Below are 27,383 nucleotides of genomic sequence, written 5' to 3'. Positions count from 1 at the left end.
TTGCTTTCTTGTCTGGAAGCAGGCTCAGTTGTGGGTTGTGTGTGCATGCTGAGGAAAGCTGGTGGCTATAAGAAGCCAGCTTGATTCGGGGGGGCATGTGCACACACACACACACTTGCTGCCAGGCCACCTGCAAGGGGAAGTCTGCACTGTGATCCTTCAGCACATGGTCCCTAAGGAAACAAAAAGTGCGGAGAGGACTCCAGCCTGTGGTGGATGCGCCTTTCTGTTCTTGGCTGGCCCAGTCTCTCTTGGGTTGCAGAAGACCCTGCTGCTGCTGCTTCTTGGCTGTCCAGATATGGGTGTGAATAAGTGGAGTAACGCTGGTTCCTTTTCTTCTGGTACTCAAACTCGTCCAGCGTCCACACGGCTCCTTTCACATTCTCCACACGCACAAAGCACTTGTGCAAGCTCAGGTTGTGTCGAATGGCATTCTGTTGGTTGAGAAAAGATGGGTAGGGTGCCCTGGCCATTAGACCCGCCTTCTCCTTTACCCCGACTTAACTCTCGTCCCTCTGCCAAAGTCTCCCTCCCTCAGGTGCCCTCCAACCCTCTTAGCAGGATCTTTAGCCCCTTAACCCTGCTCTATGGTGTTCTAGAACTAATATTTTATAAAGTACTTGCTATAGAAATGAATAGAAATGTATTCATCTGCAATAAACACTGTGATCCCAGGAATATACGGTAAAATAAACAAGCCATCTTATACTGCCTCAGTTTGCCCCAAATGCTAAGCTATGTATGCTGTGGCTTAGTGGGTGCTTCCCAAACTTTTTCCTCCCATAGAGGACTTGAGCGTTGCTTAGGGTCTTAATTATTTATTTTCTGTTTTAACAATGGTAACGCATTATGTTTTTATTGCTTCTTTTATTAAGAACATTTTTATATGGTATTTATTGTAGTGGCGCAGCAATAAAACTGCTAGCACATTTGCAAAGCTAAGCAAGGTCCAGTATTGTTTATAATTGAATGGGGGACCACATTTTAAGATTGCAGCAGGTTGGCGTATATGGCCCTTGGTGTCCCTTCCAACTCTAAAATTCTATGATTGTATGATTCTACGTATTGCAATTTAAATTCTATGGAATTCAAATTCAAACAGTATAAGAAATAAGAGAACCAATGAAATGCAATTAAAAATCATTATGACTATTTGATGGATAGGTGAGCCATTTCCTGTCTTTAACAGCAAATCTGCAGACATGTCGTGGGCTACTTGAATGAAACTCAGTCCATGGGCCACACTTTGGGAACCCCTGGCTTAGTGTCAACATGCAAGTGTGCTGATGCACAGTAAGAAGACTGTAGCCACTTTTGTCCTCCTGCACTGCCAAGCCTTAGTTTGACATAACATTCTGTGTGACTTCAGTCTTGTGGCCTGTCTTGTGCCAAACCAACCATGAGCAGTAAGCCAAGAACAAACCTTGTTTAAAGCACATGATTTGTTTGAAGAGAGACAAACAATGAGCCTGGGTTTGCGTATAATGCTAAGTTAAACTAAGGCTTGGCTCCAGGTAGTGTTGCAGGAGCAAGAGAGGAGTGAAGAGGCTGCCATTTTATTGCTGTGTACCAGCAAGCTTGCTCATTAAGACAAAAGCCATAGCTTGGCTTAGCATTATGTGCAAACCAGGCTACTGAGTCATAGTTCCAGCTAACCAAGATCAGTCTACTTGAAGATTTTCTACTGAGGCTACTTAGGACTAAGCCATCCACCTTCCCCATGGTTTCTTGGGCAGTAGAGAATCAAATACCTTTATTATCTCTTGGGTGTTACAGGGTGGGGTGTGTTTCTGAGGCAAGGTTCTAAAACTCACCTCTTTCAGTCTGTTCATTATTATTATAATACTTATAAAGTGCTGCCCCACATTTTTCACCATTCATTTCTGTCCTGGTTCCCTAGTCTGGAGAAATTGTGTTTCCAATTCTGCAAAGTGTACACATCAAAGTCCTTTTGATTTTTTAAAATTAATTTTTAAACTAGGGGGTTCTGATCTCACTTGCTCAGTAGTTGAGATTTCAATCTAAAAAGAGGGACATTTCATGCCTGCTCTGTCCATATCCTCCCGCCTGTTATCTGCCTCTTCTGCTCTTTCAGATGAGGCTGCCCCTTGATTCTCAGTTTAAGAATGGGATCCCCTTACCTTCCAGGTGGTTACATTGTGCCTGAAGTAGCCAAAGTTGTTAAACCAGTGATAAATCTCACTCAGGCTGAGCTGCTTCTTAGGAGATTGTAAGATGGCCTGCAAGTAATAGGCAGGTATGGTTAACAGCCTGGTTTTGAGGCAAAGGTATTTCAGCGTCTTCTTGAAAAGCAACAAAAGGGCCTTCTGTGCTCCCAGTATTGTTGTGCTAAATTGGATGCATGTAGAAGGTGATGGGAGGGAGGGAGTTCAGTGTGCCTGGCACAGGGCTCACCTATGTACCCACAACTATGTCCTATGGTGGCTGTAAAAGGCCTCAGTAAATAACACCTCAAAATCCACAATGCAGAAAGGACTGTTTGTTCTTCCTGCTCAGTTCCTGGTTGCACTGTCTTCTGAACAAAGGAGAGGTGAAAAGAGCATCCCTCACTCTCTGAGCAAGTGACTGATGCAGATGCCCACACCCTTTTCTGCTCTTTTGGATGTGGCAGCCACTTTGTGTTATGCCAGGTGTGCATTGCAGCCATGTGATGCATGCTCAGAATTCTAAAGATGCCCACTAGCCCAAGAAAGATGGCAACCCCTGCTTTTTGAGAGCCCATGCAAGCATTGTACAGTAACTTATGGAGCCTGAATCAAAGGGTAGGCTGAAATGTTTTGTTTTCTCTGACAGCTGCCATGCACATCACTGGAAGTGGGCCCCAGTGGGTACTGGGCTCAACTCAACACTTGTGCGTTGTTGGAGAGCTGTGCCCAAGCATTCTATGTGTGACATATGCCTTTCATTGTACCTCTTAAAGTACTGATGCCTAAAATAGCTGCTTGAGTTGCTGACAGCTAGGTCTAGCCCTGCACAATCCCCCACTTGCCACTAGTTACACTTCCATGTGAAGTATGTGATCAGATGAATGGGCTTTTAAAAAACCCAAACCAAAAGATACTTTAGATGCCCTTCAGTCCTCACTGGCTTAGTAATCCAGATAGAACTTTTTTTATCAATGCAGATAGAGGTAACCTGAAGTCCTCCAGGGGTTGGTGGACTCCAACTCTCACCAGCCTCAGACAGCATAGCCAATAGGTAGGCATGATGGGAATTAAGCTTGTGACTCATGTCAGGCTTGTGCCCACCAAGACCCATAGGTTCTTTTCACATGGGATGATCTGGAGGGCCAGATTCCCCATCCCATTCTTTAGGGGTGTGTTGTAACCACACAGTGAACTTTTCAGAAAGTTGTTGGCTACAGGAAACAGACACAAGTGGAAGGCAACTGAGTACAGAGAAGGAAGAGGTTTGTGGGCAAAGGATAGTGCTGCCGAAGCCAGAAAGTAGAGAAGGGAGGCAATAGCATATAGGGGCAACAAGAATGGTGCCTATTGCAAGACATTCAATCATACTGTATCTGGAAAACAACATTCATATTTTGGGGTTTTGATCTGGTAAAAAGCTGCATAGCATTTAAAAAATATAGTTGTATCCTATATGTATGGGATTTCGTATTTACCTTTTGCTAAATAACTTACCCAACGAATAAGGGCAGCGTACGTGAAAGGTGGGCGGTTGAGAGTGTGACGGTAATATTCTATGCTGGGGCTTCTCTCTGTAGACAGAAATGAGGCCGGAGGTGTTAGTAGGAGCAATTCTTTGCTGGAGATTTCTGGTTCCAAATCATCTTCTGCTTGAGAGCCCAGTCAGCCAAGACACTCTTTCCTAAATGGCAGACTTCAAACCTGTGTGAGATCCCTTAACTCTACAGCAGTTAAGACTGACTGTGGCGACTTGTGGGAAAGGGCACTCTGCTCATGCTCAGGGACATTTATTTGTATCAAGCCTTCAGATGCAGCATCTAAATGGCAGGAGGCTCAGATTTTAGGATGCTTAAAGGTAAAGGTACCCCTGCCCGTACGGGCCAGTCTTGACAGACTCTAGGGATGTGTGGTCATCTCACTCTAGAGGCCGGGAGCCGGCGCTGTCCGCAGACACTTCCAGGTCACGTGGCCAGCGTGACAAAGCTGCATCTGGCAAGCCAGCACAGCACACGGAAACGCCGTTTACCTTCCCGCCAGTAAGCGATCCCTATTTATCTACTTGCACCCGGGGGTGCTTTCGAATTGCTAGGTTGGCAGGCGCTGGGACTGAACGACAGGAATGCACCTCGCTGCGGGGATTCAAACCACTGACCATGCGATCGGCAAGTCCTAGGCGCTGAGGTTTTACCCACAGCGCCACCCGCGTACCTTTTAGGATGCTTACTCACTTCTAACTGTCAAACTGAGGCAGCATGACAACAAGCCAGCCTCAAATCAGCTTCAAAATGGAACTGGTGCCGTATTACCCCTATGTTGCTCTTATCCTCTTGTTCAGGGAGGACCGCAGAACACAGATGATTCCATTCTGACTGTCCAGGACATCCATGAATCGAACTTAGCATTGTCAAGGTCTCTATATGATGTTACCAGGGACCGATAATATGGGCATGCCCTTTAATAGGAATATACATTACTAGTCCACAGAGCGCTCCAAGAACCCCAAGCAGAGGTGAGATGGTATGCTAACTCACCTGAATGGCTAAGAGTAAAACACGGTGTGAAATTCAGTGCATGGACTCTGATGTTTCCACTATGTGTGGCTAGAATTACCCATTTCCTTTCTCAGAAACTGGCAACCCTGTTGTGGCTCCGACAACCCTCCCCACACCCTAAACAGACAACAGAATTTTATATTTCATGCCCACTCCTGAAATCTAATGACTGGAATCTGCCATCCGTTTCTAGAGCTTAGTGAAGGGGATGGAACCTGGCCTCCATTCTCCACCAACACTTCTCACCTGAACAGAGGTGGGCTCCATGGCTGTTAGAGTGCCATTCCAAACCCTCAAGCTCATTCCTTGGCCCTTCAGACTGGCATGAAATGATTGGCACTGGTGCATCTGGATGCTGTGAAAGGAAGGCAGGTGCCAACTCTGCCCGCATGACTAACAGTTTCTGCTGCTCTTGTGCCAGCTAGATCATGGGGAAGGTGGAGAAGAAAGCACAATCAGTTTCTAGATGCACCACGCATGCCTCTTCCCGCTTAGTCATATCCCTTAACCTAGGTTATCAATCAGATGTAAGTTCCTCTGAACGAGGGACAGAGTGCAAAGGGTCTTGAAAATCTTTTCATTGTTTTTTAAAGAGTAAGTTTTGCCTTTGTTGTTGTTTCAGAAAGCAGCAGTGGCCATGCCTGCTGAAAGCTCTCTGATTCAGCAAACTGAGCTTTTGCCTCCTCAGAAGACTTCATTGTTCTCTCCCCAACCTGCAGTTGTCTACTATTCACTTGACATTACTTTTTTAAAAAAAGAACCTTGCTTTCCTCTAGCTCTTTTTCACCTAAATGCAATCTCCACACACCAGCTCTGGAAAAACTCATGGCTTTGGGGAAATAATGCTAACTAGTGGGACCCACAACAAAATAGTGGGATGCTCCTGTTCAGGTTCCCAGCCATTCCATTCTATTCCACTCCCCTCCCTCTTCTCACCACCATACCTACTAAGCATGTGCTCAGCCCAAACTGAGTCATTTGAGAGGTTTCCCCACAAGATGTTAAGATTTGCTGTATGTACTTCCCAAATCTTGTTCCCTCTTGTGTGTGTGTTGCCATTTTGGCTACATAAGATGCTATACTTGGAGGACCATACACCTAGCAAGCTCTCTGTTCTGCAGGCTTCCTTCACAGTGTCTGTGTCAGTGTCCACCCCCCTCCCTCATCCCACCACCTGCCAACTTTGTCCATACCTGCAGAGCTAATTTGTTCACCAATTCTTCTTGCACCAGCCATTCTCTGCGCATTCTGCACATGACTCTGCAAGGGAAAACAAGTCTGAGACATTCAGCCACTAGGTTCAACTGCCTTGCTTTCTCCCAGGGACAATGCCAAGGACCTGCTAGCAATCTCAGGCCCATCCTACAAAAATCCTGGTTTTGTGTTTTGTTGTGTTGGGGTACCAGGAAAGCATATCAGAAGAAAGCAGGCCTCTCAAACATAACTGTCCTTTATTGCTATGTAACAAGAAAGGAAAATGAAACTAACTGGAGCTTTGCAGAATGAAACTACAGGAGTTCAACAGGTCCAAAAAGTACTACATCGAAGCATAACTCCCCTTGGCCTACCCAAGACCCCTCTCCCCTTAGCAAACAAAATATTTTAACCAACCTAGAGGTGCCTGTTTGCAGTGTGGTCTCTGTGTTTTGCTGACTGGACTCTGATTTAGCAGCTGCTGGGGGCAGAGGGGGTTCTCTTACGTCCATCACTTAGTGGCTCTAGTAACTCCACAGGAGGCGTGGCAGGAGCATCCACTTTGCCCACGGCCCTGAAATTAGGAGTCTCATGCTCTACCAACTGAGCTATCCTGATTTATTTCAGTGTATTATAAAAATATATTTTGTAATGGGTATGATTTTTTGTATACATTTGAATAAATATATTTAATAAAGCAAGCTGCAATGGGAGGTATAGACCTGTTTACCTTCTTAAAAAATTAAGGCATCTAGTAAGGGTGCTTTTGGTACCAGAAACTTGTGGTTTTGAAAGAAGTATTCAGGGCAGTCGGACAGCTCACCTTTCCTCATGGCTGTGAAAGCAAGGGGTGTTGTCCATAGGTGTTCCTTTCGCGAGGGACCTCTCTCTGGGATGGAGTGCAGGGGGGGCTGGGAACTGAACCCAGTCCCATTTCTCAGTGTTGTTCCCTGAAACAAAGGCAGACAAGAATAGGCAGGGAGCTGCTACATTCCCACCCACAAATGCCATCCTTTCCCCTGCCTCTACTTACTGTGGGGTGGGGCAGGGTCTGAACTTGCTGAATGGGCTCCCTGGGGTAGTAACGACCCAGAAGGGGGCAGGACGACAAGGGGCAGTTCACTGCCATCTGTGTGAGTGACCTGAGGAAAATAAGAGAGTCAAATGAAATCCAGGAATCTCAGGTGTGAATCCTCCTGGAGTCTTTAAGATAGGGATAACCCAAGACTTCCATGAATCTTAGTGCTCATCCACATTTCTGCTTGTCCTGGGTTGGAGTGGTTTTTCCACTTGTCCTGTGCTTTCTAGGCACAGATCCAGGCAGTTTTGCATTTGTCCAGCAGCTTTCCTCTATAAAACATGCTCTTTACCACAGAATCTTTCCACAGGGCTTGCAAGGCAGAGCTGTTCTACTGGGCCTTTGGTCTGGGCCCTGTCTGATCCCCTTCTTTTTTTCTATGGGACCCCATGTGTAAGTGGCCTCCTTGGTTCTTTCTATTGGCCCATATGGGACCAGCACGGGTGGCCGGGCCTGGTGAACATTTAATTCCTTACACCTACAGTTATGATTTGTGGGTTCTCACTTAATTTTATTTTGATTTTAAATATGATTTTGAATTGTATTTTAAATCTAATTGCTTGATTTTGTGTCTTTAATGTATTATATATTGGTGTTAGCTGCCCTGAGCCCAGTCTTGCCCGGGGTATAAATAAAATTTATTATTATTATTATTAGAATCAAAACAAACAGCAATCTCTGGAAAACCTGATTGCTCTTTGGTCCAATTTAGCGGTAAATCATGGGTTTTTGTGGGGGAAAGTAGCAGGGCAAAGTGTTAGTACTCAAACTGATTTGTTAAACCTGGGCAGCTGCAGAGGCAGCTATTCTCTTCAAAGCTTGGGTTGCTAACTTGCCATTTTTAAAAAAGAAAGCTGCAACCTGTCTGTGTTAGAGAGAGAGGGAGATAAGAGATTCACATTGACCCCTCTCGCTCTCCAGGCTTCAGCAAAAGCAACGCGAAGCCTCCGGAGCGTGGCGGGAGCGCTCCCACTGCGCTTTGGAGGCTTTGTGTTGCTATCGCTGAAGCCATGTTGTTGTTGTTTAGTCGTTTAGTCGTGTTCGCCTCTTTGTGACCCCATGGACCAGAGCATGCCAGGCACTCCTATCTTCCACTGCCTCCCGCAGTTTGGTCAGACTCATGTTTGTAGCTTCGAGAACGCTGTCTAACCATCTTGTCCTCTGTCGTCCCCTTCTTCTTGTGTCCTCAATCTTTCCCAACATCAGGGTCTTTTCCAGAGAGTCTTCTCTTCTCATGAGGTGGCCAAAGTCTTGGAGCCTCAGCTTCAGGATCTGTCCTTCCAGTGAGCACTCAGGGCTGATTTCCTTAAGAATGGATACGTTTGATCTTCTGGCAGTCCATGGGACTCTCAAGAGTCTCCTCCAGCATCAATTCTTCGGCGATCAGCCTTCTTTATGGTCCAGCTCTCACTTCCATACATCACTACTGGGAAAGCCATGGCTTTTACTATACGGACCTTTGTTGGCAAGGTGATGTCTCGCTGAAGCCATGGAACCTGCATTTGCTCCATAAGATGCACACACATTTCCCCTTAATTTTTGGAGGGGAAGAAGTGTGTCTTATAGAGCGAGAAATGCGGTAAATAAAATAAATAAATAAAATACAGTGGGGTTTTTCTGGGGAGATGCAGGGGTATGCATACTCCTAAACATTTTGTGAATCTAAGTTTGGTCTCATTGAGGGATAGTATTTCAATATGAGTAGAAAAATGACAGTACCGCTAAACACTTTGTTAGAAAAAAAGAGCAGTGTGTGTGAATATACCAGATTTCTTAAAGGCACTTGTTTCTGCTGTGTCTCCTCTTTCCAAGGAAGTACAAACCCTGGTGAAGTGCCAAACCCTTGGAATCCCTTTCTGCAGCTTAGCAGAGACTGAAGTGGCCTATAGCAGTAGATTTACCAAAATCCCAGCAGGTACATCTTGGCAACTGTCTGATCAGGACAACCTCTGGCGCTTGCTATGAGTGGGGTTGACTCCCCACCAACTTACTTCTTGCTTGCGTGGTGCAGCACAAGTCAACACTGTTGGCCGGATCTGAGCACCTCTTCTTGGACTGGGCTGTGGTAGAGGACGGGGAGGTGGCCTGGAGGATGGCTTGGGGCCAGGCATCAAGAATGAGGAACGCCTGCAATAACATTTCATGAAATTTATTTTCTCATTAAAGGTATTGTTATGAGTTTGTGGAGTTCCTGGACTCCCTTCAAATTCCTGGGTGTCACACACTGGATTTAGCATGTTAAAATACAAGCCAGGAGCCAGCCTGGTAATAGCCCACTAAATATGAGTTAATAGTGGGACAAAGTGGGTGGCGCTGTGCCAGAGGGCAAATGGGAGGGGCCTCTCTCTCCACTCATAATTAGTTAGAAAGGCAAAAGCCTTTCAAGTGGAGTTTTAGAGTTGGAAGGAGAGCAGTTGTTTTAAGGATTACAGCTGGGGATGATGTGGGTAAGGAGGAAATATGAGTGCAGTCTTAAACGCAGCAAGCTGAGCATTCTTGATTTCTTTTTGCATCCAGCAGCAGTGGGAGAAACAGGATCCTCTTGGAGTGTAATGTTTTGAACCCCTGCATCGTAGGCAGGGTAGGCAGTGTCAAAAGTCTATATAGGCCTTGCACACCATTGTTCTGGGTCCTCCTGCCTCCTGCGTGGGATAGTGAGCACCAGTTAGTGAGCAACAGTTAATAAAGATCAGGCTTACTAGCTGCCCCTTTTCTCAATATTCTCTGGGTGGCCCTTGGAGAACAAGACCAAGATGGCGGCTGTAACAACTTCTCCTCCGTGAACCCTCCTGGATTACAAACCTTTTATAGCCTTTTACAGCCTTTTATAGCCGTTTCTATAGCTGTTTTTATTAGACTTTTAATTATTTTACCTCTGTTAGAAGTTTTTAACCGTTTTATCTCTACTGTTGGCCAGTCGTGGCCAATATACGTATTATTTTCTCCTTCCAATATACGTCGTGGCCAATATACATGTTCTTTTCTCCTTCCAATAGGGGACCTACTTAAGGACTCTATAAGGGCTCTTGGATGCCCCATAAGGGAAAAGGAGCAGTATTTTCTTATAACAAGACCTTAAAATTCTTCTAACATTACTGTATGGTTTTATGGTTTTATATTGTTGTAAACTACTGTGATATATTTTTATGATACAGTAGCATATAAATATGAATGAAATAAATAAATTACAAAACCTCTGAACTAGACACTGATTACAGAGAGTTTATAAACAGAATAGTGTAGTACTCAGTGGGTAAAGTTTATTCACACAGAACACAACCAGTTCCCCGTCTCCCTTTGTGTTTCAATATATCCCACCCCTTCTTCCCTAATTTGCTAAAATTATAATAAATATTCCAAATTCTGCTAAATGCAAAGGAACTGCTGAAAAAAATATTATTTTTGTAACTAACAATGCATAAACAGAAAGATCTGCCTAGATCTCTGGGTTATTTGTGGGGCCTGAGAATGGAGAAGCAAGGGCAACAACTGGGCAGGAGTGGTTGAGACTTGGGACACACGCAGGATAAATCCAAGGGAAAGTAGTAGGCTATGTTTTTCAACCAGGAATGAGGAAAGGGTTTTTTTGAGGAGGGATCCAAAGAATGGGAGAGATTTTATATCTTCACCAAGGACATAAATATGGTTGTGTTTATTACATAAATGACTTAAGAAGAGTACATTCTAATATGGAAGGCAACACTTGTGTGAATGTTGTTAAAGCAGGATAGAAAATGGGGGACAGAATTACAGCTCTGGAGACTCCTATACACGTCATCTCAGATGTAAGTCTCCCTGAGTTCAGTGGGGTTTACTCCCAGGATTGCAGCTATGTTTAGTATTCTGGGCAAGGCAAATTTTAAATTCAAATTGCAGCAAAACCAAAGGAAAAGTTCCAGCATATTTAAACGTCATTTGTAGAAGCAGTTTGGCAGGTAAACATATTTGCTAAGAGTTGAGTCTCTTCTGAGTTCAATAGGACTTACTTCTCAGACATATATTTCAAATAGTGGCTTTTGTTCTCAGGACAGATAAGATTGCCCACATAGGCTGTTGCACAGGTGCCTGGGTATAGGTTGCTACCCAGCCTGGTGCAATAAGTGATATTATGTCTTATGGTTGCCTTTTCGCTAAGACTGATGGAAGACATGAGCCTTTAAATCCGTTAAACCAAGAGCCAATGCAGGAACCTAGTCCTGCCATCTCTCTCCATTATATCTGCAGCGTGGCACACCTGGATGTTTGCAGGTGAGGGAAGAGGGACAACAGTACTGCAAAGGGAATGGTCATGAGGAACTGCAGCTGTCTTGTCTCCTGCTGCATCAGGAGGTTTAAATGATCATATATAGTGTCTGTGGCACAAGAGGACAACTTTTGCCCATATGCTATATGACTTAGTCCCTGGTTCATACAGCAGCCAGAAGCCAATGTCCAGAGTCTGCTGTGCCACAATAGAGAAAGGAGACACCAGTCGTCTCTTAGAGCAAGGGATGGCAGACTTCAGGCAGGATTTTTATGAGTACCAAACAGCCAGTGCAAAAAGCACACACTTAAAAATTCTGAGCCAAGATTATTTTCAGTGTATAAAATTATGCATGGCATGGAGAGAATGGATGGAGAAGTTTTTCTCCCTCTCTCATAACACTAGAATTCATCCAAAGTTGAATGTTGGAGGATTCAGGACAGATGAAAGAGGTCCATCTTCCATAGTTTGGAACTCATTCCCACAGTGATGGCCACCAACTAGATGACTTTAAAAGAGGATTAGACAAATTCAGGGGGGGGGGGTAAGGCTATCAGTGGCTACTAGCCATGGTTTTGCTTCACCTCTACTCTTGGAGGCATCATCATCATCATTCTCAATACTGATTGCTGTAAACTGCAAGAAGAGAAAGTGCTGTTGAACTCAGGTTCAGCTTGCAGGTTTCCCATAGGCCTCTGGTTGGTCACTGTAAGACCTGGATGCAGCACTAGATGAGGCATTGGCCTGATTCCTCAGGGTTCTTAGAAACCCTGTTCACAGAAATCCACTCCTGATTACTCCACTGAGAGTCAGAGATGTGTGTTGAACTACACAGTCACCCAGAAATTTACCTGTAGATCTCAATCTATTTTATGCCCATGCCATCTAACCCCCCAAATAAGTAACGGACAGTGAGCATGGCAGGGAAATGAAAAGATCAGTGCTGCAGATTGTCAGTGCTGCAAAAACTTGCCTTAGTCAGGAAACACATAGTAAGTAAAATAGGCATATGCACATGCTTTTAAACACCCCTGTACATGCACCCGAGAAGACTTCTTCAGCTAGGTGTATTGCCAGGGAAACAGCCAGTAGATGGTGCTCCTGTTTTTCAGTTTAGCTTCTATTTCCATATATAGTCACTGAGATAAGGAACGCAGCTGCAGGCATGGGAAAGAAAGGAGTGGCTTTGCTCTGAGCCAGCTCAGACTTAAGACTTCCAAGGATGGGAAAGGGATTCCAACAGGAACACCTGCCGCAGAAACAGTGGGAAGCTGCTCCCCAACTCCATCAGTTCAATGAGCTCTTGATATGAACCATTCCAGAGGGTGAAGATAAGGCTCTTGAGCCCAAGTTAGAACTGCCTGCCTGCCTGCCTAAAGCACAGAGATCTCCACGGGCTGGGGAAGATGTGAAGCTGAAACTATTTTGTGACTATATCTGTTATTATTCCCCTCACCAAAAATCTTTGCTTATTGCCTATACTAATAGCATTATATTTTATATTAGTTATTATTGGCTTTATAGTTTTTGTTAGTTATTAATTTATTCTATATTGTTAATCTGCCTCTCTGCTAATGTCCTTTAATTATCTTTGTTTTGTATATTAGCACCTGTTTCTGTTTCTATGGTTATTATTATAATTGTTAAAAAAGGTTGCTTCTGCTGCCTAAGTGTACATATGTTGCCCTCCATTTGCTGAGATCCAAAGAACCTGTTGCTTGGTGGTTACTACGGCCGGGTGGCCACTAGGGGGCAGCACACTAGGTTTCCCAGATTCCCACACGCACACACAGTTGCTTAAATGTCTTTATGTATGCATATTTTGCTTCTATATCTTCCACATTTGGTGCACTGGCAACAAGCAGTGCTGACTAAAGAGAGTAGTGGGCATAAGAAACTGTTCTGTATCACTAGCTGACATAACATCTTCCCACTGGGCCATAGTTTGCTTGCAAAAGGACTAGCACCTTTGTTCTGCCAAAATGCAACAGAAGCCTGGGAGACGTCAAGCAGTAGCGTAGTTAGCCAGGGTAGGTGGGTGGGCTTAGAGTGGCACAGGGGTCTGTAGGGTGGCATGTGGCTGCTGTGCATCTGGGGGTGGGATTCCAGGCAGCAGGGGAGCTTGAGGGCAGCGTGACGGTAGCCCGGTATATTGGGCGCTGCCTGAAATTGGCTGCCCTAAGAAAAGCTCAACAACTTTGGTCCACCCCAAGCACTGGCAGATGCTATGAACTGACATTTTATGTAAAATGAAATTATTTGGGGGGAAAGGAGCACCTGTCAAGTAAACAAACACCTAAGTATAATAGAATAGGTTTCTGAAGATGCTGAGGAAAAGTGCATCCTTTTGAAAAGGTGTTTTGTCCAATGCTGGTCTTACAGAAGGGAGACCCACTGAAATCCATAGACATAACTAATGTTAGTCCATTTAGCTCAGTGGGTCTTCTCTGAAGAGATGATTATGGGAAATGTTTAATGCCTTTCTTGGCCATAACATGGGGCTCCATTTTTTAAAGAAAACAAACATATAAAACATCAAAACACAACAATACTATAGAGCACAATTTTAAAAATAAAAAAAGTCATTGGTAGTTAAAATTTTCCAACACAGAATATGAAATTCTGCCAGCAGCACTTTAAATTTTTGCCAGCAGTTAATTACTTTAGCTATATATTTACTTTATATATTTAGTATATATTTTTATTTATTTAATCAAAAACATATAATTCAATAACATATAAGCAATAAGGAAATAAAGGAGGAATGCAATTTAGTTAAAATTAAACATGCATAAACACACAAATATACAAATCTGGGTAATTGCATCACAATCCCTTGGAAAAATAACATTGATATTGGAAGGTAGTATCATGCTCTTTTAAAGTATTTGTTTTACTTGTAAGTATCAGGGGTCCTTGGGGTCTTAATGATATTCTCACTTGAAGCTGAAGAGTTACTAAGAAATCCATTTCACTGGAGGCGTTTGAACATTGTTGCCACTGTTTAAATGACAGAATTGTTTGCCATATAGCTGAAAACAAATCTTTTTTTGATTGTCCTCTACTGCAGTGTTTCCCAACCTTGGGCCTCCAGCTGTTTTTGAACTACAATTCCCATCATCCCTGACCACTGGTCTTGCTAGCTAGGGATGATGGGAGTTGTAGGCCAAAAACATCTGGAGGCACAAGGTTGGGAAACACTGCTCTACTGTATCTTAATTTTGGAGTTGATTTTTCAGCAACAGCTATGGACAAGATTTGACTGTACCATAAATTTAACCCCATTAGCCTAAGGGCATTTTAAGTTTGAGCCTGGCTTAGCAGACATGGCTTGCCTCTCCAAGAATCCTAGGAGCTACAGGTCTGTGGAAGTGCTGTGAAGTCGTAGTGTGAGATCTCTGTATCCCTTCATGGGGCTACTGGAGTCGCCTGGGTCGCAGGCATGACAGACAGAAGGGTTCAAAAGCAGCCGAATACATTTAGGCACTGTAGAGATGAGCTGGATGAGGAATTTGGATGAGGCACTGGTTTGTCCAGCTCCAATCCGGAAGTGCCATTGACAGGCGGCATTTACATATCATGCTTCCTAAGGACTACACAATAAAAAGAGTATTATAGGACTTGGGGATTGGTTTGGATGATGCCCATGGCCAGTGGTTTTGTAGCTAGAGACAACTAGGTTCATGATGTTCTCCAGGAGGGAAGTAGGCATTTTCCTCACCCTGTCACCTGACCAGCCACAACATCATCTTGTAGGAAGGAGAACAATAGCCAGAGCCAATGTATGAGAGAGTTTGGCTGAAGCTGTAGGACCTCTGGAAATGGAAACCTAATAGGAAAACAAGATCTGTTGGCGTGACCATGCCTCGAGCCTTCCACCCTGTGCTCAGATTGCAGATACAGTATGTGTAGTTTCTGTTGAGCTTCATTCAAAGAAAACCGAACCTCAGGTGGGCACTGGAACCCCTAAAGTCTCTCACTGCTGCTCAGAGATTGCGGCACACACAACACTAGTATATCCATGAGTTATCAGTGGAATATATTATTATTATTATTATTATTATTATTATTATTATTATTATTATTATTATTATTATTTACTACAACATTTATAGTGCTCATCAACAGAGTCCTCTAGCTGGTATGCCGGTGTAAAAAGTGCCCCCCAATCAATATCCCCCCCCCCGCTTCAGCCTTCCTGTAACCGCTAGACGCCACACCTTTCCCTCAACCTGTTTTGATGTCATCTTACTTGTTATCAGTAAGCTTTGCCTATGTTCATTTCCTAGAAAGGGGGAGAAAATGCCACCCCGCAATGGGTTTCAAATTGCTGACACCTGTTCCCAGAGTATGTATGTGCGTCATATGGTATTGGTGCCGAATGCTGAGTTCTTTCCTATACGTCAAACTGAGCATCTAACCGCTTCCGTGAGGTTAAAAATTCCCTTCACATGGTAGCTCTAGTGGACTGAGGGTTGGAAATACAATGGCCCACTAAAAAAAATATCCAGCTCGAGGATACAATGTGCACTCAGGCCCAACTAACACAGAGTTAAAGCATTTGAACCTTCTTTAACCATCTGTTTTAAGAATTCTTAAGTTACAGAATAGTAGAAGGGTAGGTCTTCCTCACTTTCCAAAAACATAGGTCCCATCTGCCATATTATGCCACTTTAAACAGTCATGGCTTCCCCCCAAATATCCTGGGAATGAGCTTGTTAAGGATGCTCAGCATTGTTAGGAGACCCCTAGTGCCTTTGCAGAACTACAGTTCCCAGAATAGCAATCAAGCCCTCTTCTCAGGGAATCATAGGTACGTGAGGAAAACAGGCACACATTAATGGCTATGACTATAATCAACAAGTGCCAGTTATTCCATGTCCATTGAGATTTTATTCCAATGTAAGTTGTTTCTGAGTGTCAAACATGCCTCCTTGTGTCTCCTTATGGATGCATTTTTGTTTATGTGGGATCTCAGCAAGGAGATAAGCACAGTAAACCAACTGGCTTCTAATGTGTGATGGTTAATTCAGTTATCGAAACTGCAAACCAAATTTATCTAAATTATCAGCCATTCTGAACTTCTATATTAGTGGCAAGAAATTACATTTAATGAAGGCCAAAAACAGATGCTGAAGTATAACAGGGACCTTCAAAAAAATGCTAGTTCACCCCCCCCCCATGTCAGCCAGGCACCCGTCATGCCCTTCCCCAGTGGGCTATTCCACCCCACGCCAGATTTCCATTTGGGTTTTCCAAATTAGTCAACAATCAGTGTGTGCTGAGTATGCTCAGTTCTTATTGTGTTGTCTTTGGGGGGTGGTTGTCCCCCTTGTTTGTTCTTTATTTTTGCAGTTATATCCCACTGCTCAAGGTGGCACACATACTTCTCTCCATTTTACCCAGACAACCATGTTGGGTAGGTTAGGCTGAGAGTCAGTGACTGGCCCAAAGTCATCCAATGGGCTTCCTGGCACAGCGGGAATTTGAACCCTGGTCTCACAGGTCATAGTCTATCTCTAATCAACACTCCAAACCAGCTCTTTTTTTTAAATAAACCTTGGTTTCCCACCAAACCTGCTGAGTGCAGATACCTTCCTATATTTCCTCATTGGCCCCATTTCGGCTACAGTCATGTTGGCAGTCGCCATCTGAATTTGCTATTATTATATCATATGGGATGGTTGATCTAGAAGACTCCTAAAGAGTTTGCTGTGAGATGCTATGCAGTCACCCTCAATTCAGAGACAGAAGATATACTGTAATGGGAGAGATGTAGGATCTCTCTCTATATGCGATGGAAACAGTATCCACCACCACCCCGGCACGCAATAACCCCTCTAGTCTACAATTAAAACCACCCAATTGTTCTATTGACTTTTGCTGGGAATTCTTGTCTGGAAGAGATGGGCCATGATCTGTTAATTGCCCATTGCTGCCTCATACACATTATTTTCCTTCTTGAGGTCAGAACTTAACCAATGTTATATATAAAACTGTGTATATTATACACTGTATAACAAAACTTCACTGAACGCTTATATTTTCGGCAAAGTCATTTCAGCAGGAGGAGATTTGTGGAGGAAAAACAGCAATGGGAAGGGAGTGCTTCACCCTCTGCCCCCACACCTGTCACTTTTCTGTTGGAACTCACCGCCCACCCATCCACATCCACAAGCAAGGAAGCCCCTGGAACTCTTTTAAGGTAAGTGTTTGGTGGAAATGAATTGTGGAAAAAAGTAGAGGGTTGGGCAAGAATTAAACACAATCTTCTCCACTCCAAAAGAGTTTGCTCTAATAGAAGTGGCCATTCATTTTTATTGGACATTGTTGCATGTACCGTATAGTGTAGTTCTACCCTCATGTCTCTTGGTATGAGAGTAGAACTGAGGTATTCAGGATCCTTGCCCCCTCTGCTTGAATGCTCTAGCTATCCCATATTGACTTTCCAGCTGGAGGTGGGGACAATACAAGTACATGTATAAGTACATGTCTAAATAGACCTTGAACTGGTCCAACAGCCTTCCTGGTTAAGACTAATAGAAGCTATAATCCAAAATATCTGAAGGGTGTCAAGTAGGGGAGCATTGCTCTAGGGCAATTTGTGATATATAATAAATATGATGCATATACTACGTGGATCAATTAAACTACTGAGTGCAATATGTTATTGCAAAGAACCAAGAGAAATTACTGAGATATTCCAAGATTTTCAACAGGAACTGTTACATCACATCTCAAATTGTAGCTAATTTATATTAAATCACCCAGAGCTGCAATATCAGAAAGTGAATTCCCTCCTTTTTTTCTTGCCTTCTCTTCCTTCATGTCTAAATCCAATAGTAAATTTAAAATGTATATATCATGCTACCTTTGATCTGCCTTTCAAGTTGCAATGAGGCAAGACAATTAAAAGTCTCAACAAATTGAAAAAGGTGACGGAGAGACTAAAATCAAATTAATAATACCATTTTAGGAAACCATAATTAATATTCCATATGGGATGTTGTATGTCACAACATTTTGTCAAGCATTTTAACTCAAATTTAGTGGAGGAATAAATACATTTAGAAATACCTAAAGGTAGAGAGATACCCATTAGACCAGGGGTTAGCAACCTTTTCTAGCCGTGGACCAGTCCACCATCCCTCAGACCATGTGGGGGCCGGACTATATTTTTTTAGGGGGGAATGAACGAATTCCTATGCCCCACAAATAACCCAGAGATGCATTTTAAATAAAAGTACACATTCTACTCATAAAAAACCAGGCAGGCCCCACAAATAACCTAGAGATGCATTTTAAATAAAAGGAGACATTCTGCTCATGTAAAAACACGCTGATTCCCGGATCGTCCGTGGGACTCCTAAATGATTAAGCCAAAGTAAACTGCCCCAATCAAGCAAATGTGAATTGGCTTTAGTAAGCTCTATGTTTGAGTTTTCACCATGCAAAATATTTCCAAGTGGCTTCAGTAGAGAGGGATGTTCTATGCACACCTCCTTTTGTACATATGGAAATGCCCATCACTGATCTGTGGAGAAGCTTGTTTAAAAGTACACAATAACAGTCTTGCTAGTTGATTTCATTTATCATTATTGTTTTCAGCGCTGAGCAATTGAATGCCTCTACAAAGCTTTTTCTTTTGTTTGTCCCCAGCATCTGATACGTGCTGGATGATACGGTCATCATCAACATGGCTTGTAGCCACTGATAACCTTATCATCCATGAATTTGTCTAATCCCCCTTTAAAGTAATCCAAGTTGGGGACCATCACCACATATTGTAGTAGGAAATTCTCTAACTTAACTATGTGTGATGTGAAGAAGTACTTCCTTTCGTCTATTGTTTCTCCTGCTATTCACCACGAACTCCTAGCTCCAAAATACCATATTCGTTAGTATTTCAAAACTAACAAAGCTGAGTGAGTTACATTTCTCCCACCCCAATAGACATTGCAAGCCTATGCACCAGTGTTAGCAGGTACACAAGATAAATGAGAACATAAACAGGTTCATTTGGAGGGGGTGCCACTGGAAAAAAATAAGGTGTGTAAATTCTATACCCTGGAGAAGCGAAGTTACTATTCTCAAGTCCAGTGATTTATATTAAAAGTAACTTGAGCCAAGTGATGCACCTCAATAGAAAACAATGTCATCGCTTCAAGTTCTGTGACAGGTGAACTTCAGGTCTAACAGAATATAGTCCGTTCAGCCACTTCGTTGCTAGAAGGACAAATAACAGAATCTGGCCTTGCTCATTTTCAAGCCAGAGAGTGACTGCTGCAAATCAGAGGTCGGACTCTATCTCACCGGCTTATAGTCTAATAATTCTAGACTGACCCAAATTGAACTATAATCAACGATTATATTCATCCCATTTTATGGATATCTCCCCCTTCCTAATGCAAAGAATGGTTTTATCAAATCCTTCAAGCTCAAATATTCTGAAAAGCAAATCAACTTACCGCCTGGGGCTTTTCCGATCAGATGAGGTCAGCAGATGGATAAACAGTGAAGAATCCTCAAAAACAAACCAGTATTTATATCACGAGGAAGCCACAGGCAGGCCTTGTCACAGCCCAATTTCTCTATGTACTCTGCTTATCACCAAGGGTTGAGGTACTTTTTCTCCTCTGACTATATGGAAATTATGAAAAATTCGATCTTTTTGTCTGTGTCAACCTACCCTTTTGCACAAGAACATTTTTTTCTTTCCTCATTGGAGAAATCAAATGCAACAGAACTGTCTCTGACTTTAGCTTAACCACACAGACACAGAAATGTAGGTATATGGGTTATGCGAGTTTGTGTGTCACACAAAATTATACAAATACACGGGAGAAATCACACTAGACCATTTAGAGGAAATATAACTATAAAAAGGACAATTGATTGTGTAACATTTCTAATAACACTGACCCACAGAACTTTTACGAATGAGGTCCACATTTGTCACTGCCAGAACATCCTTCAACCACCATCATGCACTGGTGAAGCTTCTCCTCTGTGCTTATTTACCCTGATTTGAAATCCAAGGGAGCATTTGCTTTCAGTTCAGTATATGGTAGAATTTTTAAAATCATGTATTACTTATAATGTGGTAGCAACGCTTCAAAATCCACCTCAGCTGCCTGCCTCTTGACCTGCCAAACTGTGACCTGCATGATACTTTAGTGTGCACATGTGTACATGAGCAGGTGTGTGCACTAGTGAAGTGATGCAACACACACACACCTCCTCACTCCCAGGAATGGTATTCAACTAAGTTTTACTCAGAGAAGAGCCACTGAAATTAATGGACCTAACTTAGGCATGTTCATTAATTTTAATGACTCTAAGTAAAACATACTTGAATACTATCCAAGATATTTAATTTCTAGAGACTTGGGGAAAGTGGCTGAAACCTGATATTTTAATTACTTTGGCAGCACACATAATTTGTTAAAAAGTATTCACTGATAAGCAAAATAGGAATAGTGGTTTACTATATTTTCTGGAAGCATCTGTCTCTGATAAATAGGACAAAGTTCCATGAGTGGTACAGTTAAGCAATTTTAGATTCAGGACTTAATGGTTTTATGAGTGAGGACTCTAACTGGCATTTCAACTTGTGCATAGCCAGCACCTTAGGTTTGAAAGCCATCCTGAACCCCATGCTCCTAAGGGGCGGGGGCAGGGCACTGCAACTCCTGTTCTGACAGCACCACTGACAACAGCATCAAACCACCAAGGCAGGGGAAAATAAAATCCAATTACTAATGTACTTATTTAAATAGTTTGTCTGCAAGGTGGCCATATATATGGTACTTAACCAAAGGAGGAGGAAGGTATCCCTATCAAAAGGAGAAAGATTCCAATTTAGAAATAATTGATATAATTTAATTTTTAATCAGAAATATAATGTACCCCACTGTAGCTGTCCAGGTGCTAATTGCTGATAGGCCCTCGACTTCCCTTTCCATAGTTATTTATCTTAAAATTGCTCCTTGACCAGACAGCTCTTTGGATAGAGGACCTCTTCAAACAGGACCGTTGTCTTTTAAGGAAGACACATGGCCACCCTACTCCTTTCTCCCCTTATGCTGGATTGTCTTGAACATTAAATCCATGCAATCCCAAAATATCTCAGGCATTGTTGATTGCAGAGCCAGCTCTACTATTAGGCAAAGTGAGGTGGTTGCCTCTGGCATATAATTCTGGGTGTGTCAAGAAAGGTCAGCAGATGGTTGTTTTGTAATGTATTATTCTTTTATATTTACTCCCAAGGAGAGGTTGTTGTGGGATGTTCTGTTTTGGGTGCCAAATAATTTGACCAGTTGTGGGTACTAATATGCACCTTGACTTTGGGGAGAGGCACCATGTGCTGCTCTGCCTCAGGCAGCAACATGTCTTGAGCCTGCCCTAGTTGACAGATTTGGCAGCTACAGAGTAAAACAGGATGGCCCAACACCTCCCACATGCAGCCCTCAAGGCCTTTTTAGGTGGCCCTTACTAAGTAGCAATGAAGTGTCGCTAGTGGCAACTACCATTCTCTTCCATTTTATCTCTATGTTCCTACTCCAAATCTAAGTGAAAGGAATAACACTGGCTATGTGGCAGTGGTGCCATGGAGGAAACCCTGTTTCTCAATTTGTTTGTGCCAGGGTGGCAACCAACAGCCACCATATGGGCAAAGGAAAACTGATTGTCTAAGGAAAGTATTGGCCAGTCTGAGCCCCAGGGGCGAACTCCCAGCAAGAGCACAAAGACTCAAATTCACACTTGTGAGGGAAGCTTTGGTGCTTTTCTTTCTTTTCCCCCTCTCACCGGTGTCGGGCGTCATGGCAATGCTGGCAGTGATAGAGCTGAGTCCTGCATGTTTGGCGCGCAGCACAAAACTGCCACCTGTTGACAGCCACAGTATGAGGGGGGGCGGGGCGGGGAGTAAAGGACATTTGCCTTGGTGACTATCATCAGCCCTGCAGGAAACTCATCAAGGAGAAAGAACTACAATTCCCAGTGTGCCTTGGATACAATTCCTATCCAATTTCGTTGCACTTGTGCAATGCACTTGTGTAATGACAATAAAGAATCTATCTATCTATCTATCTATCTATCTATCTATCTATCTATCTAAGTTAAGGTGTTAAGGTGCCTTTTGAATATTTTAGGATTGGTCCTTGGAGGAGGAACGCAGTGCTGCCATTGCAGACTTGTATGTGTACTCTCTCTATTTTTTTCATTATTTGTTTAATTTGTTATTTATTAATTGCATTTATACCCCACCTTTCCTCTAAGGAGCTCAAGCTAGTGTGCATCCTTGTTTAATTCCCCACAACCTTGTTAGGCCGAAACTAGAAGCCTTCTAAATTAGTAGTAGTAGTAGTAGTAGTAGTAGTATCCTGACAGGGACTCAATGTCTATGTTGACAGTGGCATAGCTGGGGTTGCTGGTGCCCAGGGGAGGGCAATTGTTGTACACTGCCCCCCCCCCAGGGGACTGGGCAGCCCGTGTGGAGGTTGAACGGAAAAAAACAACACCACCTCGGTTCGTTTTCGGGCTTACTCCCAGGTAAACAGGGAGGAGATTGCAGCCCCGTTTGTTTTAAAATAAAGGGCTTGCAGCCCTGCGGCGCATCTTCACTTCCAGAGGGGAAACTCCGCGGCCCTCGGCTTGGGGGGGGGGCGCAGGGAGGACCGAGCGAGGGAGAATCCCAAAGGAAGGCGAAGCTTCCCTCCCCGTCTCGGGGGCCTGAAGCTCGGGCTCTCCCTCCGGGGGGCCGTGGAGCCGCCCCACGTGCCCCCAAAACACCGCCCACAGCCTCACGGCGGGCAGAAATGCCACAGAGGAAGAGCTCCCCCCCCCCGCACCTCTGATTCCGCCCTGCCGAGCCTGGCTCAAGGGCCGCCCGAGGCCACCTCCACTTTCCCGCGCTTTGGTGGTCATGGAGTAGAGTCCTCCGAGGCATGCAGAGCGGCCCTGGCGTGACCACGGATGCCAAAACCACAGCAAACCCGAAGAGTCGGTTTCTTCAAGGAACGAGGGGGAATTAAGGTGCCCCTCTCGTAAAAGGGAAAAAACACTGAAACTACACCCCCCAGCAGGCATTGCGGGAGCCTCTCCCCCCCCCCTCGAGAATCCAGCTAACGGGAAGGCGATTGGCATGGCGCGACAGCGCGCCCCCCTCCTTCCCTCTGGGGCAGCCCCGGGCAGGCGGGCGCAGGGCGTCCCGGCAGCGGCTTCGAGGCCCCGTCCGTGGGCAGCTGCCTCCTCGCGGCTCCAGGCTGGCCTGAAAGAGGCGCCTGTTTGTGTACTGTATTACATTAAATATATTCAATATGGTAGATGTGTACGTAATTACCGGTATATAGATTCAATTACGGATATTAATTGTGTGCTTTAACTGCCATGTTTTGCTTTCAGCTGTGTCCTGAAGATGGGCCCCCAAACTACTGGGCTCTGCAGCTGGAACAGTCAAAAACTGGACTCATCCGGGTCTAGGGCGGGGGTCAGCAAACTTTTTCAGCAGGGGGCCAGTCCACTGCCCCTCGGACCTTTTTTTTGGGGGGGGAATGAACGAATTCCTGTGCCCCACAAATAAGCCAGAAATGCATTTTAAATAAAAGCACACATTCTACTCATGTAAAAATAAAAATATGCTGATTCCTGGACCATCCGCAGGCCGCATCCGGCCCCCAGGCCTTAGTTTGCCTACCCATGGTCTAGAGTGTAGCTCACGCTCCATAGATAAATATTTTTGTTCTGAAATTTAGTAGTGCTTCTTTGCATTCCTCACCAGGTGTGGTAATGAATTTGCCCAACTGTTACTTTGGGTGAGTTGACTATGTGGCAGCAGAGCCATTTGCCTCCTAGTGGAGTTAAGATGGCTGAATGGACAATAATAATAATAAATTTTATAATAAATTTATAAAATTTATTATATAAATAAATTTTATAATTTTTTTATAAATAAATTTATTATGTCTCTAACTACAGTAACAAGTTACTGTAGTTAGAGACATGTCCAAACACAAACAGTATTAACAGTATTCGATTCTTCAAAAGAAGCTGGTTTTTGGCTGTTGCTGGAAGACAGAAAACTCATCTGAAAACTCATTCAGAAACTCATCTGAAAGGACTTCCGGAGGCGGCGCGAACGGTAATGGCGGTCCTCTTCCACTAGCGAGGAGGAAGCTCCGTGGAAACTGGGTCGTCCGCTACGGCGAAGCGGAGACCCACTTTGGAAACCCACAGGCAGCAAGAGCCTGTGGTCTTGAGACTCGGTGGGCGCCAGAAGCGACCCCCAAAATGCTGAAGGAACCCCGTAAGGGGCTCCGGAACGTGGAGGGGGTAGTGGCGCTGTGAGTCGTTTCGCAATCTGCGGAGTGAAGCCGCGCTGCTGCTGCCGGTGAGCGCTGACCTCTTTTCCTGTAAATTTCTGATTTGGAAGAAAGCAACAACCCGTGAGTAAAGACTGACTATTTAAAATCTGAGACTAAAATACTGAATTTGGCTGAAAGCGGAGAGACGTGGAAACAGGAAGTCCGTCTTCTGCTGCTACTGAACTTCAAAGCAAGGAGCTGGAGGAGTGGAGGCGTAGAAAGAACTTTTAACCCAATTGATCTGAGCACCCACTGAACTTTTTTTTAAACAAAGTAACGACTTTAAGCATATGATTTCCTGCCTCTTATTTGCACTGTGCTACCTTTCTTCTATTGGAATTACAATTTGAATGAGAAACCCAGGTGCTGGAGCTGCCTGAGCGACTGAGCTGTCAGTTTTGCAGATTTGGCTATTGTGTATCAGAACTTGCAACAATCTGAGGGTGTTTGGACTTGTTACTTTGAAACATCATTTGAAACACCAGTATGCACTGGCAGAAACAATGTGGCTGTCAACACTAACTCTGCTTAATACCTGCTATTGAAGGTTCTTGGACATTAAACTTGATTTTAATTTTATTAGAACTGGATTCTTCCCCAAAGACATTTTAAGCTCCCCCTAGAGGATTTGGGATTTACAACAGTGACATCGTTCTACTTTCTCTTTCCCGGCCTCCTGTTTGGCTGTTTTTCTCTGGGCTTCTGTTTTCTCATGGGAACAACTCAGCTTGACCTTGATTTTTAGATAACTTTGGAATGAGTGGCGCAAGAAGAAGGGGAAGAACTAGACAAACAACTTTAACAACTTTAACCTCAGCCTTGCAGACACGTAGAACATCTGTACCCACTTTGCCTTCAGAGGAAGAAGCAGCCTCTCTGCCATAGGCAAGGGAGGGAGAAACTGAGCAGTTACAATTGGAAGATATGGCCTCAGGAACAACTGCTTCTATTTTAGAGAAAATCTATGAAAAATGGGAATCTCTGGATAAGAGAGTGGAATCTCTGGATAAGAAAGCTGATGAGCAAACAGCTAAGATTGATCAAAACACAGAATGTTTAAATAGTTTAACTGGACAAGTATCACAGAACGTACAAGCAATTGGGCAGTTGACGGAGGCCACAGTAGAAAATCGGAAATTGGCTGAGGACACCAGTCAAAAGCTTGAAAATTTAGAAAAAGAGGTAAGACCACTCCGCAAACAAGTAGGTGAACACCAGACCTATCTTTCTATGATAGAACTGCGGAACCGGGAGAGTAACTTAAGGATAAGGTCGATACCAGAAGCGGAAGAAGGTAACCTAGCTGAGTTTTTGACTAAAGAATTTTCCAAGTTTTGGAATTTAGAGGAAAAGGACTTTAAAATTGTGTCAGCTTTCAGGCTTGGAAGACTTGCAAAGAAAGAGAAGCCCAGAGACTGTTTGATAACATTGAGATCAAAGGAGGAAAGGGATAAGATTTTGGGCCTACATTACGAAAAGACACTGGACATTTTGGACAGAAGAATTGAAATTTACAAAGATATTCCTAAACAACTGTTGGACCTTAGATCCGCCTATTTTGAATTGGTCAGACTACTGAGGAGCAACTCAATTATTTTTAGGTGGGAATTTCCCCAAGGACTATCCTTCACCTTCAGAGGGAAGAAGGTTAAAATCAGAACATTGGAAGATAGAGACAAATTTCTGTCTACATACGGAGAGGACCTTCAAAAAGGAATTGAATCACCCTTTGGGCCTGGAGCACCGGCGGTACCTGCACCCTTGGAACCTGAAGATCCAGCGAATAAGATACCACCCCCAGAAAAATAACCAGATCTACTCAGGATGTCTCTGCAACTCTTGAGCTGGAATATAAATGGCTGTAACATCCTGGAAAAAAGGAAGAAAATATTTCACATATTAAAAAAAGAACAATTGGACATTATTTGCCTGCAAGAAACACATGTGACTAGGCTCCACAGAAAAGTGTTAATAAACAAAAGACTTGGCCGGAATTTATATCTTCGGACAGAGTAAAGAAGAGAGGTGTGGTGATATATGCAAAAGAGAGCCTGTCACCTAAATTCTTATTTAAAGATGAACATGGAAGAATCTTGGCAATTGAGATACAACATCAAGGAGAGAAGCTTTTGATATTAGGAATCTACGCACCAAATGAAGGGAAATCGGAATTTTACAAGAAGTTGCACGAGACCATGCTGGATTATCTGGACTACAACAACATCATCATGATGGGAGATATGAATGGGGTCGTATCAACCAACATGGATAAGTCACAAAACCAAAATGTTACAAAAGACGGCAGACTACCAAAAACTTTTTTTGAAATGACAGACAATATGGACTTGATTGACATTTGGAGGACAAAGAACCCCTTGGGAAGAGAGGGAACATTTTTCTCTGAAGCCCAACTGACCTGGACAAGAATCGACCAAATATGGATATCTAGAGGTCTGGCACCTAAGGCTAGAAAGGTGGAAATCTGCCCAAAGACCTGCTCCGACCATAATGCAGTAAAGATGGACATGACACTGTTACCAACCGGCTCTTTTAGATGGAAGATGAATGACAATTTGTTATAGATCAGGAGATTATCAAGAAGGCCCAAAAAGCCTTGAAGGACTACTTTGAGATAAACATGAACACTACGGTGGAAAAAAGAATCATCTGGGACGCAAGCAAAGCCGTGATGAGGGGGTTCTTGATACAACAGAATGCTGTAAAGAAAAGGACACAAAATGAGAGAAAAGACAAGATTTTGGATAAAATAAAAGAATTAGAGAA

The 27,383-nt window shown here is 43.6% G+C and overlaps 1 protein-coding gene across 1 annotated transcript; it reads right to left on the bottom strand.

The window, feature by feature from the left end:
- Positions 1-35: 35 nt before the first annotated feature.
- LOC309360618 (forkhead box protein P3-like) lies at positions 36-23,099 on the bottom strand. The gene is made up of 9 exons (XM_081895285.1): positions 23,088-23,099; positions 8,984-9,119; positions 6,948-7,056; positions 6,738-6,864; positions 5,914-5,980; positions 4,967-5,141; positions 3,663-3,739; positions 2,142-2,240; positions 36-434 (listed from the first exon to the last, which is right to left on the bottom strand). The coding sequence occupies exons 2-9, from the start codon at positions 9,101-9,103 to the stop codon at positions 174-176; spliced, it is 1,035 nt and encodes a 344-aa protein (XP_081751411.1). The 5' UTR covers positions 9,104-9,119; positions 23,088-23,099; the 3' UTR covers positions 36-173.
- Between the last annotated feature and the right edge of the window lie 4,284 nt (positions 23,100-27,383).

This window comes from Podarcis melisellensis (genome assembly GCF_964234715.1).
Source record: "Podarcis melisellensis genome assembly, chromosome: 17".
Taxonomy (NCBI): domain Eukaryota; kingdom Metazoa; phylum Chordata; class Lepidosauria; order Squamata; family Lacertidae; genus Podarcis; species Podarcis melisellensis.
Note: the sequence above shows the minus strand (reverse complement) of the source record. Positions and strands in the feature narration are given on the sequence as shown.

Coding starts and splice junctions, on each gene's coding strand:
- LOC309360618 (XM_081895285.1), bottom strand. CDS start 9,103: ATGCCTGGCCCCAAGCCATCCTCCAGGCCACCTCCCCGTCCTCTACCA. Junction 3,740..4,966: donor TGGAGCCCACCTCTGTTCAG/GTGAGAAGTGTT, acceptor TTCTGTCTACAG/AGAGAAGCCCCAGCATAGAA. Junction 2,241..3,662: donor ACGCTGCCCTTATTCGTTGG/GTAAGTTATTTA, acceptor TATTACTTGCAG/GCCATCTTACAATCTCCTAA.